Below are 17,029 nucleotides of genomic sequence, written 5' to 3'. Positions count from 1 at the left end.
TCCTTTTTTTGACCATCAGTTGATTCTTCAACTCTTTTGAATGAAAAGCGCTTATAAAACTCAAACACGAGTGCATCTTTATAACCAGTGATATCGTAAAATTTTGGTGGCACAAGCTGTTCATTCACATTACATATAAATTGTTTGTTATCATGAGCAATATTACTCAACGTTACTAAAGGCTCAAGGAGAGGATTTATTCTTATCTGATAACCGACAAATTTATATGTTGGTTTGCCCTTTCGCTCAAGGATAAACCTGATATTCGCTATAGTTATGAAAAGCTCATCAAAGTACTTATATGTTTTTTTATCTTTATCATTTTCGTCAGTGAAATCTGCTATGGTAAAACTATAATATACATGCATTCGCGAGATATATTTTTTTTCCCATAAGTCTAAAAATTTTGCTTTCGATGGAATTACTTTTTGCGTGAATGTTCTACCATGGTCATCTTCCCAAACAAGCTCTGGTTTTCTTGATGTTGTGTCTGTTTCAGTGGTTTCTAATAACGCAGTGATGAAATCCAACACATCTCCTAGGGACATGTCATATTTATAATTCAAGGCATTTTTTTCTATACTACTGTATGAAGGTAATGTTATGATTGGTGATGTACCTTTTCTTAATACATTCAATTTATTTTCATTTGAATCATAGTAACAATCAACAAATTCTCTACTTGCCTCAGTCATTTTTTCCATAAGACCTTCATTCAACTCCTGTGTAGTCATGTTGGGTTTTATGTAATATCTCATGTCAAACCTTTTTTTCACTGATTTTGATGAATCTGTCATTTCTAATGGAATAGCAAGAAACTCAAAGTCTGGATGCTCAAGACTTATCTTTCTTATCTCAAGAGCTTTTGACGCAGGATATTCAATGAAGTCTCTCGGTAATTTATATGAGACTGTATTACCACTTATCGTGCCATCATTCATAACATGTTCATAGTATAATCCATCATATTTAGACATTTTATATGTAACTAAAAGATGGAGAAAGTTATTAATCAAGTAGATAAGATTCTTCATGATGGAGCACGTAAGAATAGTAAAGAACTAAACAATGCACTCATTATGCCATTTTCTGATGATTATCCATTTTGTACTAATGGTGTTTATTTCTACTGCGGTAAGATGGGTTCAGGTAAGACATATGGTGTTATTCGTCATATAATGATAACAGACCGCTTCACTAATACTCCATATTATGACTCAATAGTTATCTCAGCAACATCAGGAACAATGGATAAAACAGCGAAGACATTTATGAGTCAAGTTAAAGCACCAGTACTGAAAAAGGATGATAAAGAACTTATGCCTTATTTAATGAAGAACGTTAAGATGAAAGCAAAGTATTACGCTATTGTTGAGTTCGTTCAAAGTAAGTTCGAAAAAATTTCAGAGGAGATGGAACACATCTTAACAAAGCATCAACTAAGGAAACCTGATGGAAAGTTTGAGTATAAGAAGATTGCAATATATGTTGTAAAGAAGTTGAACAAATATCCTTTCACAAAGTATCCCAGTAATTCTCTATTAGTGTTAGACGATTATGGTGGTCATGACTTATTGAATGACCCACGTTCACCATTAGCGAACTTCATCACTAAGGTCAGACATTATAACTATACTGTTGTCATCATGTGTCAAACATGGAGACATATATGTTTAAACATTAAGAGACTATGCACTGACTTCGTTATCTTTCAAGGTTATTCTATGAGAGACTTTCAGTCAATGATTGAACAGTCAGGAGCAACAGAAGATTGGGAAGAGTTATGGAACAAATACAAAGAGCTACCAACACCTCGTTCATATATGGAAGTTCATATAGTTGCAGGAAAGACGGACTTTAAAGAAGTTAAGCAACAAAAGATGACATTATTTTAAGAAGAAATAAATGGGTTTTGGCGATTATGTTAAAGCTGGATGGGGTATGGTGAAAAAAAATCCTGGTCTTGTAATAGGTGCTGGATTTAACATTGCTAACAAACTTTTCCCTCAAGTTGGTCAAGTCGGTGGTGTTATCGGTAGTCTTGGTGAAAGAATTGCAAAAACTACATTAGGTGAAGATAATGCATTAACGAAGAATCTTAAAGCATTCAATAAAGCTCTTGGTGGTGACTTCAGTAGAGACAAGCCTGTTGAAACACCTATAGTTCAACCTCAACAAACTATTGACAACAATAAGTATAACGCATACATTGGAGGAGCTATTTGGAACAATCATAAGCCATTAGTTCAGTCAGTACGTGTACTATCAGACATGCCATGGATTAATGCTATTAGTGGCACTATACGCAGATAATATATTTTTATGAGGTTTAAATGAGTGAACAAGAGAGGAAACTCATTGATGAACGAGTTAAGAAATGGGAGAATGAACGTCCGATAATTCGTACCATAATTAGCGATCAAAAGTTCAAGCAGCATACATTTGATTTTTTGCGCGATATATATAATGATCTTGCTTTTGATTACAATGCTAGGCAATACTTTGAGAAAGAATATGTTCAAAAAGGTCGTATTAATTTCCCAATGAGAAGAGAAGGCTTTTTGATTACATCAACATATACAGCACGTGGTAGAGACCCTTTTACAGACGCGGTTCGTAACTTTAAAGCACGTTCTTCTATTAATGATGATCCAGATTTCTACATACCTTATTTTCGTCCACCTTCGCATCCTTTACGAACCAGTGATCCTGGATATGACGCTAAACGAAGATATATAGAGACGAAATTAGCTAAATACAAGGAACCTAAGGATCCAAGGACTGGAGAAGTAAAGGAATCACATGTCAAGATAAATAAGCTTTACAAAGTAGTTGAAGAATTGGAGAAACGATCTAATGAGATTAACGCTGAGAAGAAAAAGGAAGTACCAAATATGAACAAACTAGATAAGATGATTAAGGAATATAGAGGATTGGCGAATACATCGAGCGTTCTAATAAAGGAAGTAGAAAACACGACAAAGCTGCAGAAAATGATTCATGATGAATTACTGTTAGGTGAATTTTCTATAAAACAAAGACAGAGTAACTTAATGGGTGAGGCTTATTATTTGGAGAATTGGTATAATGAGAGGTTAAAACAAATGTCGACTCCAACACCAACTCCTACACCTACTCCTACAGTAGCTCCAACACCAACTCCCACTCCTGAACCAACAGTAGCTCCAACGCCAACTCCTACAGTAGCTCCAACGCCAACTCTGACACCAACTGCTCACGCAGGTCCTCCACCAATGTCGAGTAGTCATGGTATAACATTAAATAAACCAACACCTACACCAAAAATAACTCCTGTATCACATCCTAGTACAACTAACCCAGTATCTGATTCAAATCAAGCGGAAAGATCACAGGTTCTTAAAAGAGCTAATACACCAACTGCTTCCCCTATTAGAACACCAGAGCCAACTCCAAGAATCACAAAGGCGCCAACACCTTCACCGACTGTTGAACCAACTCCAGAACCAACAGTACCTCCAACTCCATCTCCAACTCCATCACCGACACCTACAAAAGCACCTACTCCATCTCCAACTCCGACTAAAGCTCCGACACCGTCTCCAACACCAACTAAAGCTCCAACACCGTCTCCAACTCCAGCTGAACCAACTGATGCAGAATCTATTCAAAATTGGTTAGACGAAGAAAAGCGAAAAGAAAAGGCTGCAATTGATGCTGCACTAGATAAAAACACACCACCACAGACACTTGGTGGTTACATGTTAAAGAAAGACAACATTCAAAGACAAGAACGTGCATTGAGTGTTGCCAGAGAACAAGCACAAGAAGAGAAGAAAATAGTTGAAGGAGAAGCTTCAAATAGAGGTGGTCCAGGAACTTACAAAGGATCAAACTATCCAGCAGAGAAAGCCTCGAGTGATAATGTTGTCTCAAGAGCTACTGATTTAGTTACCCATGGTATTCTAACTGGTGCAACAGCTGTTGGTAGTGCTATTGGAACCAGTGTTGACACTGTTGTTGATACTGTAAGAACTGTTACAAATCCTACACCTGAAGATAGGAAGGAAGAATTTCTTACTCTTAATACAAAGGCAAAACCAGGGATATGGATTGGTCGTGGAATTTTAAATGCTGGTAGTGCTATTGGCAATGGTGCTTCAGCGGTAGGGGGATGGCTCGGAAGAACAGCAACATCAACCGCAAATGGAATACTAACAGGTGCCAAATCACTTGGTAATTGGGCTGATGATAAGTATACAAAATATTATGAAGAAAAAGCTCGTAAGGCTAAGGAAGAAGCTGAACGAAAGGCGAAAGAAGAAGCTGAACGTAAAGAACTAGAGGAGCTTAAGAAGAAAGAAAAAGCTCGTAAGGCTAAGGAAGAAGCTGAACGAAAGGCGAAAGAAGAAGCTGAACGTAAAGAACTAGAGGAGCTTAAGAAGAAAGAAAAAGCTCGTAAGGCTAAGGAAGAAGCTGAACGAAAGGCGAAAGAAGAAGCTGAACGTAAAGAACTAGAGGAGCTTAAGAAGAAAGAAAAAGCTCGTAAGGCTAAGGAAGAAGCTGAACGAAAGGCGAAAGAAGAAGCTGAACGTAAAGAACTAGAGGAGCTTAAGAAGAAAGAAAAAGCTCGTAAGGCTAAGGAAGAAGCTGAACGAAAGGCGAAAGAAGAAGCTGAACGTAAAGAACTAGAGGAGCTTAAGAAGAAAGAAAAAGCTCGTAAGGCTAAGGAAGAAGCTGAACGAAAGGCGAAAGAAGAAGCTGAACGTAAAGAACTAGAGGAGCTTAAGAAGAAAGAAAAAGCTCGTAAGGCTAAGGAAGAAGCTGAACGAAAGGCGAAAGAAGAAGCTGAACGTAAAGAACTAGAGGAACTTAAGAAGAAAGAAAAAGCTCGTAAGGCTAAGGAAGAAGCAGATAGAAAGGCGAAAGAAGAAGCAGATAGAAAGGCTAAGGAAGAAGCTGATAGAAAGGCGAAAGCAGCAACACCATCGCCATCTCCATCTCCTTCACCATCAATAGCGGCTCCTGTGAGACAATTTGGTGCATGGGGTGCTGATTTAGTCAAAGATGCTGCACAAGGAATTGGAAAGGAACTGAAGAACACAACATTAGGTACAATAGAGCGTTTTGGTAATCTTACGGATTACACAATTAGATCAGCTGCTAATCTTTTATATAACCAGACTACTGATAACGGTACTGATGAATTGGCTGTAAACGGACTAGCATCAATTAAGAAATCAGCAGAAGATAAATACGATGAATGGAAAAAGAATATTAAGGGTGAATATAATAAGTATGCATATCCTGAAGAACATATGAAGTTAGAGCTTACCAGACTAAGATCAAAATATGGTAATGAAACAACAAATACTACAACGCAAACGACGAAAGCTGACAGAAAGATTGATGACACTCCTACTCCAACTCCTGCAATGGCGAACATCACAACAATTGCTCCAAGAGTTCCAACAGGAGAAGGTATATCAGGAAATGTTTCAACTACTCATAACATTACTGAAGCAGCTAATGTTTCAGCAGTTGAGCAACCTGTTGTTAATGTAACTCAGGAAAACGCTACTGAAACATCAACACCAAGACAGGATGTAAATAATGAACGTCCAGAAGTTAAGGAGGTTGCAAAAGCATACCTGGAGAAAAATACTACACAAGTTCTTGAAGCAGAAAAGCATCTCAATTCAGACAAAACACCATCTCCAACTCCTGAAGCATCAGTTCCTCCAGCAATTGGTGGAAATATACCTTCAGTATCACCATGGCAGAAATTTTATGGATTGTTTAAAGGAGCGAATAAGGTAATGGATGCTGCTGAGAATCTCCAAAAGTTCAAGAATGAAGTCGCAACTGGTGCAAAGGAAATAGAAGAGAATGATAAACAAGCTGCTGAATTAGCTAAACAACAAGCTGAAGCAACTAAACAAGCAGCAGCTCCTAAACAATCTATATCTAAGTCTCAAAGACAAGGTCCTGACCCAAGTGCTAAAGTCAAACAGAATCCAACACCACCTGCAGCAGAGAAGTCCAAGAAGGACAAGGACAAGAAGAAGGATAAATCAAAGAAGGACAAGGACAAGAAGAAAGATAAGGATAAGAAAAAATCGTCAAAAGATAAAAAACATAAAAATTTATCCAGTAAGAAATGAGTCAAGTCATTAAAGCATCAACTAAACAAAAGTGGTTAACTGAATATATAAAAGATGGTAAGGTTCCTGATGGATATTATGTACATACAATGAAAGACGGACGTGTACAGTTCCGTAAAGTCAAGCAACCTCTCAATGATGAACAGATCAGAAGGAAGATCTCATTGTATGAAACAAAAATAAAGGACTTACAAGCTAAACTCGAAACCCACGATACTTCTCAAGAAAACTAGGCATATCTTTAACATGACCTTCATTAATATTTTTCCTCCAATACTGTACTTCCATTTGTGACAACCTGTTTGGATTACCTTCACGCATACCTCTACCTGTCACTTTTCCTGTATTTTCGTTCTCAAACGTAACATCATACTTTACATCATTACCGACAAGTTCATGACCATCAATACTTTTAACAGCACCGTGTCTTCCTTGATCTAAAGTTTCTCCTTGCTTTAATCCATGCTCTATTTTTGTCCATATCTGATAACGTGGATATCTTGCAACACTTCCATCTTTTGCTCTTAACAAGTATGCACTTGTATCAACTGAATCAACTGTATAATAAGAAGGATCAAGATGTCTTCTTTGTTGGTTACCTTTACCCCATGTTCTTGGTTCAACTATGACTTGAACTTTTTGACCAGGTCTTAAGTTATAAAGGTTATTTTTTCTGACATACTCTTCTTTCAATCTTTGCTTCTTTATATATTCCTCATTATCCTTTTCTGTGAAATCATCAGGCTTTTGTTGTGTGCTTGAATGATATTCAGTGTTGTAGTCATTAATAATTTGTCTCATTGTATCTGCAGTGAAAGGTGGTGTTTTATCACCTTCTTTGAGGTTTAACTTCATATGTAACATAGTTCTAATAGTTCTACAGAACCTATTAATAATACCTAGTATGTTATGATTGTATTTCTGTGTCGTCATGTGCTCAATGTTATGACTGACCAACAGATCTCGAACATTTTGTGTCGTATAAGCTGGGTCTTCATCACTAGTAAGTATTGTAGGCTTCATTTCACCTGTAGCTTGTGAAATGAACTTCTGCATTGCACTTAGAACATTGTTTGAGTTCTTTTCACTCATTGGGAACGCATAACCTTTTCTACTGTTTACATTGATGAACAAAAGAAAATATGGTGGTGTTCCACCAGGATTCTCAAATGTATCGAATTGATAAGCTCCCATATCAGTTGAATATATTGGTAGCATCAAATCCTCTTGTATTAAAGTTTTTTCTTGTTTACCAACAGTCATTTTTTTATTAACGTTAAAGTCTTACAGGCATTGAGTAATCGCTATAACCATCATGGTCTGCGAATTCATGTAATCTTGATGCATCAGGTTCTTTCTTCGTTGGTGCATGAAACCTTGCTTCATCATAAAGGTTCATATAATGGTTTGTCACGTTTGGGGTAGACCCAATTTTTGCATATTGAGGATATGAGTAATGATACACTAAGTTGAACCCATTACTACCATCATCAACATATATCTTTGGTGGAGGTTGTCTTATTAAATTCCTTCCTCTTGGGGCTTTGAGTTGGACGATCTGATCTAGATCATTGTAAACAACTCCTGTTGCAGTATATTCTGTGTTGTTCTCTGGGTTAATGTTCGTCATTTATATGAGAATAAAACAATTTTTACTCATAACAAATGAGATCGAAGTCAATTCTTTATGGTGCAGCTAATCTTCCAATTGAACCAACAAGCAATGTTGATTCAAGAACAACTAATAACATTGTGATAAAGAACTATCCATCTGGTACAGTAAGTGATGCTCCAACAGAGATAAAAAAAGAGGAAACAACTACGAACTCAGAAGCACCAATGTATCCTCCTCCTTTAAGTCCATTAACTTCCAACCTGACCTCATCGAGATCTGTGGAGACTTCATCGAGGATTGGTGTAGAAGAGTATTTACTTAGTATATACCAGAAGATACTTCTAGACCAAGACAAAGAGCTCTTTTCTAACTTAGTGAGCAAAGATCAGATCTTACTACCTAAGCCAGACTTGGAAGAAGTTGTTCACAGAATGACTGGGTTCAAGTGTGAAATAGACCTACTGGACCCAGACATCACATGTTGTGGTATTCCACCACCTTTCTCAAAAATAGCTCAGATCAGAATCATTGATGAGAACAATATTGCTCAAGAGTTTAAGTATGCATATAATGCACAATATACTGAGTTAATAAGTAGGTATAATTTATGTCTTAAGTATGTTATTGTTTAACCAAAAAATTTTTTATCTAATGTTAAATATGGTTGTTCAAACAAGAACAAAAGCACAAATGTTTCAAGACTTACTCAATAAAACTTATTGTTTACTCAAGTAATTATTTTAGAACGTTTCGACGTACTCCTTGATCTTATCAAGAGCTTCGAGCATCCGCTTCTTTGCATTGTACTTGGCGAGGATGGCTTGCTCAATGGTGAGCTCGAAGGCTTCTTTACCGATCGGACGGTGATCGCGAAGATCTTTGAGTGCATCAAGAGCTGCAGTGTACTCTGATGGTAAATGGGAGCCATCTAGTAATGGGTACAAAATGAGCATGTATCCTGCAGTAAGTTCTCCTGTTTCAAGCGGGACTTGAACTCTTCGCGGAGATCTTGAAGCTTTTGGAGCTTCTCAGTGGCTTGAAGGTAGTCAATGATGACCTTCTCTTGTCCTCAAGTGCTTGTGGGAGGAAGTGGACATAAGCTGTTGACTTCATCAAAAATGAAGTGGTCATGACACTTTTTAAGTTAATGTCCGAGCCATACAGTGATGTCGAAGCAGCACATGAACCAAAGAAGAAGTCTTGCTGGGAAAAGACAAAGATTGTTGGTAACGCAATCCTAGCCATTTGTGTTGTTTTGAACTTGATCGTACTTCTGATCTTGTTCTACAAACTCAACAGAGGTTATTGTCTCAAGTAAACACTTATTTTTATTACCATATAAATGATTTTTACCAAACCTCCTTTACCTTTCATAGGTAATAAGTCGAAGATCAGGAAAGATCTTATCGACATACTCAAAGACATCAAAGGGGATTATGTCTTCGTTGACCTCTTTGGTGGTTCTCTCTATATCTCTCATCTGTTGCATATTATGTTCCCAAAAGCAACGATCATAGCTAACGACTATGATAACTACGTTGATAGACTGAAACACATTCATGACACGAATGAAATACTTAAGGAACTTAAGGAGAGAATAAATGTTAAGCCAGATGAGAAAATTCCTACTGATCAGAAAGAGATCGTCAGAGAAGTTATAAGTAAAGCTCCATACATAGACTGGGATACATTATGTTCACGTCTTCTCTATTCTGGAGCATACAAATACTATGATCTTGACACATTAATGAAGAAAGTGTTATACCTCAGATATACTAACTTATTTGGTGAAAACATAGATGACTATCTTGAAGGTTTAACTATTGTTCATAAAGATTGGAGAATACTCTTCAATGAGTATAAAGATCTTCCCAATGTTTTCTTTATATGTGATCCTCCATACTTCCATACTTATTCTATACAGTATGGAGATGAATGGACTCTTAAAGATACTGTAGAAACCTTTGATGTCCTTAATTATCCATCTATTTACTTCAGTAGTGATAAATCTTATACAGAAGAACTTTAGAGATATTGACAAAAAGATATGGAGAGAAATTTTCTATGAGAAAGCATGTTATAGATAGAGGTTTAATTAATCCTAACACTCAGAAAAAAATGAAGTAATATATGTCACTTTTTCTGTTAATGGAGAAGAGAAAGATCAAGAAGATAATAGTTGATGAGGGAACTGAAGAAGCGACGACATTCATCTTTGACGACGGAAAGCTCACATTCGTTGTCGATAAAAATGGACAACACTTACACAAAAGAAAGAGACCAAGAAAATTTTTAGATCTCCCAAAAGCTAGGAAACCAAAGGAACCATTTCCAGTACCAGCCGTCCAAGAACCAGAGAGACTTTTGATACCAAAACCTGTGGTTGACAAATATGATCCAGATCAGTTCTTCCCAAAAATACCAAAGTTAGAATAAAAACTCCTTTATTTCTTTAGTATTATATAATAAGTCTATTAGTAAGCTCTGTTCTCGTTCTGTTCTGGTATTTTGACGTCTTTTCATGGTCTCGCATAATAAGATCATGAACTTTTTCTTGAGATACTCGAAGAGCTGAGGTAAGTTATCATATTCTGGATATGTAGGAAGCATCCCTGCTATCGTAAGTGTTGTATCAATAAGGATTGGACTTATATCGGAAAAGTCGAGATCTGGAGTAGAATAAGAAGGTAAGTCTCTTACATGTAGGTAGTCATTATATGCTTTACGCATGAGACTGAGTTTCTGGAGCACAACTATGAGACTTTGGTTCTGACGTTCAAGTTTGCTTAAAGTTCTCTCCAAGCTTCTGTAATAAACGTCAACCTCTGTAAGAGCAGATATTTTTGCATTGATCTCGGAGATCTTTTCTTGAACTTCACCAAGTTTGACCTTAACTGACGTTTGAGCTCCCATCATGTTTTCATCAAGGTCATTCTCTATGTCATCAATGATATCTTCCCATGAAGTCATGTTTTCATCATTGATCTTAACGTGAACACTCATGAAAAAAATGTCATGTAAAGTATAAATGTCAGATTTTTACTCTTGAGCTTCTTCTCTCTGGATTGACTCGTCTGTAGGGCTTAATGTGCCATCACGTTCGACCAGAAGGTTCTGCTCAGGTCTGTCAAGGAGCTGTCTGTAGGTCGTGAAGGTTTCAACGAGTCCTTGGTAAGGAGTTTGGAGATCAACATCGACCCATGGGTGTTTGCGTAAGAAAGCAGCAAGGCTTTCACGCTTGGAGTCAATGACATCTTTCTTATTGGTTAATCCTTCTTCAAAGCTTAGGATTACTCCTGCAGTTGATTCAAGTCTTTGGATCTGGCGTCTGGAAACCTTGGTGAGTTGTCTTATCCTCTCGTTTCCAAATACATGCAGGAGATATGCAGAAATTACTTCATTAAGTTCGATTAAACAAATTGGATGAAGATCAGTCATGGCTTTTGTAAAGCAATCTTTTGTAAAGCTGTCTTTTGTAAAGCAGACTTTTGTAAAGCAATCTTTTGTAAAGCAATCTTTTGTAAAGCAGACTTTTGTAAAGCAATCTTTTGTCAAGACGTCTTTTGTAAAGCAGACTTTTGTAAAGCAATCTTTTGTCAAGACGTCTTTTGTAAAGCAAAAGTATTCAATTTTGTGAGAAAATGCTTTTGTAAAGCAGTCTTTTGTAAAGCTGTCTTTTGTCAAGACGTCTTTTGTAAAGCTGTCTTTTGTAAAGCTGTCTTTTGTAAAGCTGTCTTTTGTAAAGCTGTCTTTTGTAAAGCTGTCTTTTGTAAAGCTGTCTTTTGTAAAGCAGTCTTTTGTAAAGCTGTCTTTTGTAAAGCAGTCTTTTGTAAAGACATAACCGACGACCGAATGTCCCAAGATGGTACAACACCAGCTCCAGCATCACCAACACTAGATATGATGGCAATGATGATGCAGATGATGCAACAGCAAACCCAGCTTATACAGCAAATGCAGGAAAAGAAAACTTTCAATAAACCTGCAAAGAACTCACAAGATCTTGAAGCTGGACTCAATGCTCTCAGGAACGACTACAAGAGAGAGCAGATGACGTTTAGGAAGAAGGGTGATGAAGATTATGAGAATGATCCGATCGAGGAAGACGAGATCAAGTCCACTGCATCCACAAAGACCCTCCAGGATGAAAGAGATGATGAGGGATTCCTTACCAAGTCTCAAAGACTCTTTGTCCTTGAGTTCTTCACGATCTCTGCCTTGAGATCTATGAGGAATTGGAAGGGTCGCGTTCCAAGTGGCTCAAACAAGCGCGAACTACTCATGACCGCAGTACCGCTCACTAAGACAAAAGTCCAGCTCATGGACTTTATCCTTTCCGCTTGTCCCGACGAGATCTAAGATCTGATCAGAGTAAAAACTTACATTTATGAGCTAAGCTCAGTAATAATTAGTTGTTTATTCTTTCTTCTCATACTTCTGTGCAAGGTTTCCACGGAAGAACTCAAGCAACATTTGGATCTTTCCAAGCTTTCGACCTTCTTTTTCGAGGTCATCCTGGTAAGTTCGGAATGCGTCAACGTGTGAGCTCGCATAGAATGCAGCAACAACAACCTCTTCTGCACCTTCTTTGCTGTCAAGTGGCATGAACTCGAATCCTTCCATTCGACCAAATAAAAGTGACAAAAATGTCAATGAGACCCACTCGTTGCATAGATGCTAAACCTGGTCCGAAGATGCAAAAGTTCTTCAGAACACTCATGTCTGACCAGAGGGAGTACGGTCATGAAGAGGTCATACAGATCTTCGATCAGTGTGTACCAAAGCCTGAGAATCCAGACGAACTCTTCATGTAAATTTACTTGCTTCAATGGAGAGATGAGAGACCAGGTATGAAACTCAGACCAATAACAATCTTTCCAGGTTTCTGCAATTACCTAGAACAAGCATGCCAGATCAAATGGTCTGACACCATCTTCCTCCAAAAATAAACTTTATCGTTTATAACACTTCAGGATCTACATCTATTTCTTCTGCTTCATCCTCAATGTCGATCTCTTCGACAGGTTTGATAGCAGCTTTGAGTAAGTTCTTACCCATTGTCTTAAGTTCAACTGGGTTATATTCTTTGTCTTTACTCTTTGTTGATTTCGTGAGATCTACATATAAACAATAACTTTTAGTCTTGTCAAGGTTTATTCTCGCTGAGAAATGGTCAGGAATGTTTATAGCTATCTTTTCAAACTTGAGTAAATTAGCTAAACCTTCATTTGTGTATTTCTGCTTATCGACAAAGATCATGATCGGACTTGCACTATAACCATACTTTCCTTGACATAATGTTTGTGGTAAGCATATAAGTAGTCTCTTTGCTGTTTTATTTTGCTTCTTCACTTCATCTACAAACTGTTGGATCTTAAAGAACTTTATATGATGTTCAGACATCTTTATATACCCGATAAAAAGTTCAGATAAAAAAATAATTAGCTATATTTTTATTAGTGCATAAATGAGTCTTTCTTTGAGATTTTCTGATGAAGATCTAACTTTGGTAAGATCTTTAAAAGATGATGAAAACATTCTTTCTGTCATTGATGAAGAAAAGAAATACTTCAGTAATGATGTAAAAATAGAGCTACTCATTCATACTGAGAAACAGTTTGTGATCGTGATCTTGAGTTAAGCAGCTCTGAACCAAGCGAATACAGTCATAAATGGTGGTAAGAAGTCTTGACCTTTTCCTGTTGCATCTGTGATTCCAGCTACTGTGTGAGTATGGTTTCCTGCAGATCCGCAGAAAATACCTGTACTAACATCTCTAGGGTCATCTGTGATATCATATCTATTCATACCTTGTCTATCAGAACCTGCTGCAAGATTTGTATAACCTCTTTTTGTCATTGAATGTGAATGCTCTCCATTAGTAGATGTTGTTGCACTGAACCTATGGGAGTGTGGTGGAAGGTTTTCAACTCTGATAGTCTTTGAACCACCAAAGTCCATTGATGAGTTAGAACAGTAAAGAAACTGATCAACAATCGGTTGCCAAACACCTCCATAAAGGGTTTGCGGGCTTGTTGAGCTCATTGATGTAAATATAGAACCAATTGGATACATCATGTCAAACATGTTAGAAGGTCTATAAGTATAATCTACTGTGGTGACATCGTTCAAATAAAACTCAAACGTATCTCCAGGATGAATAGTTAAGTTTGTTCCATCTTTTTTGTGGAACACAAGTTCAATAGATTTACCATGACTCAATGTATAGTAACTTGGACCTTTTTCTGATGGACCAATGTTATAATTTATAAATATTGCAACTTTACCCATATCATTATTACCAAAGCTAACTGTAATGCTTTCAGGTATTCCATTGTTTACAGATGCATTAGAGATCTTTGAGATCTGTTCATTAACATAAGTTTTGTCTGCTTTGTTGTCTAACAGAACTGGTAACTCATGTGCTTTAAAGTTGTTATAACTCATAGACATATTATATGCAGTACCATTCAAATTTTGCAAGGTCTCTGTTAAACTCATATGAGGATCTTCTTGTGGAGCACTTGAGCCTAAAGTATAGTTCAAGATAATGTCATCAGCTCTTATTTTCTTGATTTGAACTGGTTGGTCATTATCAGCTCCTATTTTATTGATTATAACAGGTTTGTCTTCTCTTGAACGAATTGATTTAACTGTCAAAGGTTCAGTGAACTCATTATTTTTCAAAGGAATCAATGTTGTATTGATGTTTTCACCATTAATATATACTTCTTTTGCATCAATACCAGATGGGAATGAAACTCTTTCATTAACTTTAACTGTTGTACCATCACCTGGGTACATATCTTTCTCTGGACCTTTGATTGTCTTAAGTATGACAGACTGTGATAAAGTATATTCTTTAGATGCAACTTTACGTATCTCTTCGTCAACATAACTTTTGTCAGCTTTGTCTGCAATCTTAAGTGCAGTTCTTCCTCCATTATTTTTGTTCTCCTCAACTTTCTTCGCTAATTCAGCAAGAATGAGATAAAGATAATCAGTAAGGTCATCAGTACCAGACATAGTAATATTATTGTTCTTTCTTGATGTATTAGCAACTTTCACTAAGGTCACAAAATCAGGGTACAAAGTACTTAACGTAGAAATGATTGTTTTTGGTCCAGGATCTTTCTCTTCTTTATCATTAGCATCACGTGCCATTAGAATTGGTTCCAAAGGTCCAGTCACATCAAAACTCTCAAGTTCCATATAACCTTCATTTCTGAATCTTTCTATATGAGTTATCTTCTGGAAACTTGTTTTAGTCTTTTCAACTAAATTTTTTATTCCATCCACAAAACCTCCTTTATGATTTGGACCAAGATTACCCAGAGTGTCAAGAACAGTATCTATACCTTCTTGACTTTCAACAAAAGCCCAAAGAGCATTTATTTGACTCTGGAGTGATATCCATGAGGCTGCAGTAGCACCGGCGTTTGCTATGGCAAAGATGAATGATAAAGGGTTGAACTTAAGACCAGATTCTTTATCTTTGACAATTTCAACGAAGTCATTGATATTTTTCTTCAAGTATTCCTTAGTCAGAAGAACTCCATCGCCAGCTATACCAGTTGCTTTTGTCTTTCCTTTAACATCAAATGTGATTGGTTTCTTCAATAAAATAACTTCTGGTGTTGTACTGATGCTATCATTAGTGGAGAAAAATTCTCCGACATGACTTGCTAAGTATTCTTTCGTCAATAATGTTCCATCACCAACAATACCAGTTGCTTTTGGACCATCTTCTGTGAATGTCAATGGTTTCTTTAACATAACTTTATCTAAGTATATTGCAATACCACTATTTTGTACTTGTTCATGACCTAATATATAAGCAAATGCTGCGTTTAAAGCATTATACAATGTATCTTCTTTAAATGTTAATTGACTGTTTTCAATCATTGGTATATTGAACAGTGTAGACCTTGGGTCAAAATGAACTCCATGGTCAATCGATAATAACCGTTTAACATGATATATTATAGTCTCTAATGCTTCATTAATATTTACCTCACGAGTTTCTTGCAAACCATTACTCGCCATACATGAAAACATATAATCTCTATCAGTTGTGAAGAATGGAGCATCTAAGTAATTATTCTCTACTTTTGTCACACGATTCTGTAACGCTTGAAGGTATTGATTTAAGTCTGTTTCAACAATTGTACCATCTGGTTGCTCGATAGGTAATATACCAGGACCGATGGTAATGTCTTCATCAGCACCTTCTTTATGTATGACTAAAGCATTATCAGTAATTCTGAGAGTATATTCTTTATATTGAAGTACGCTAGACTTATAACATTCATATGCATATGGAACAACACTCATTCTTTTACTACATATAAAAATGATGTATTATCTACAATCGACTGATCCTAATAACTACGGGACAATACAGTTTCAAGCAGATCCTAACATGGGGCATCCAAGTAAGATAAAGATGAGAGTAAAAAGTGTCAGTACTATGGCGAACTTTATTGTTTGTGACGAAACAGATTATTTTGTCTTACAGTTAGACGAAGATGGAGAAGAAAAGGTGTGTACATTTAAGTCAGCTCTTTCATTTGATATGGATACTATTGTATCAAAACTACAAGAGATTGTAACAAAACAGTTTGATTATTATAACAAGAAAAAAGGTCAACATAATGTAACAGTTTCACTGAGTGCTACGAATCAACTTATATTTACGTCACAGGACAAAGGACATAAAGTCTATTTAAAAGATGCTTCACATAGAGCAAATCTTATTTTAGGTGCATATGGAATAGAACTACCTATTGTACATAATTATTATCTACAAATGCCAAAACCACCTATGCTCAACTTCGGGTATCAGTTATACCTTCGTTCATCAATGTCTGTCATCTCTGGGTTCAATAATATTGACCAAGTTGATGATCGAAGAAAGATCATGTACAGATCTACATGTTATAACATCAATGAGTTCTGGATATCTGGTAAACCACTTATATGTAAGGAATCCTCACCATGGATAGATGCATTTCCATGGGAACTAACTAATGTTACGTTTACCTTAGTTGACTTCCAAGATCAGCCTGTTCGATTATTGTCACCAATGTTTATGGTGATAGAGATTAAACCAGATAAGCCAGAAGTTAGAGAAACCAATGATGTCAGTGATGATGATACAGAATCTTCGTACGATTATGATTACGATGACGATTAAAAAAAATAACGTATATTTTTTTATCGGTTATAAATGTCTTTGCTCAGCTTAAAGGATTGTTAATAACTTTCCCAG

The 17,029-nt window shown here is 36.5% G+C and overlaps 4 protein-coding genes across 4 annotated transcripts, besides 3 other annotated features; 1 reads left to right on the top strand and 3 right to left on the bottom strand.

Moving 5' to 3' along the window:
- Positions 1-3,646: part of a mobile genetic element that runs on past the window's edge.
- Positions 3,647-6,356: 2,710 nt separating this feature from the next.
- Positions 6,357-8,387: a mobile genetic element.
- A 3,223-nt stretch (positions 8,388-11,610) lies between these two features.
- On the top strand, positions 11,611-12,117 carry TVAGG3_0757620 (uncharacterized protein; the record flags this gene model as incomplete). The annotated part of the gene is made up of 1 exon (XM_051245489.1): positions 11,611-12,117. The coding sequence occupies one exon, from the start codon at positions 11,611-11,613 to the stop codon at positions 12,115-12,117; it is 507 nt and encodes a 168-aa protein (XP_051092076.1).
- A 57-nt stretch (positions 12,118-12,174) lies between these two features.
- On the bottom strand, positions 12,175-12,381 carry TVAGG3_0757610 (uncharacterized protein; the record flags this gene model as incomplete). The annotated part of the gene is made up of 1 exon (XM_001322627.2): positions 12,175-12,381. The coding sequence occupies one exon, from the start codon at positions 12,379-12,381 to the stop codon at positions 12,175-12,177; it is 207 nt and encodes a 68-aa protein (XP_001322662.2).
- Positions 12,382-12,717: 336 nt separating this feature from the next.
- Positions 12,718-13,161, bottom strand: TVAGG3_0757600 (uncharacterized protein; the record flags this gene model as incomplete). The annotated part of the gene is made up of 1 exon (XM_001322625.2): positions 12,718-13,161. The coding sequence occupies one exon, from the start codon at positions 13,159-13,161 to the stop codon at positions 12,718-12,720; it is 444 nt and encodes a 147-aa protein (XP_001322660.2).
- Positions 12,718-17,029: part of a mobile genetic element that runs on past the window's edge.
- TVAGG3_0757590 (ATP binding) lies at positions 13,396-16,092 on the bottom strand (the record flags this gene model as incomplete). Its single annotated transcript, XM_051245488.1, has 1 exon — positions 13,396-16,092. The coding sequence occupies one exon, from the start codon at positions 16,090-16,092 to the stop codon at positions 13,396-13,398; it is 2,697 nt and encodes an 898-aa protein (XP_051092075.1).

The sequence above is a fragment of the Trichomonas vaginalis genome, chromosome III, assembly GCF_026262505.1.
Source record: "Trichomonas vaginalis G3 chromosome III, whole genome shotgun sequence".
Classification (NCBI taxonomy): domain Eukaryota; phylum Parabasalia; order Trichomonadida; family Trichomonadidae; genus Trichomonas; species Trichomonas vaginalis.
Note: the sequence above shows the minus strand (reverse complement) of the source record. Positions and strands in the feature narration are given on the sequence as shown.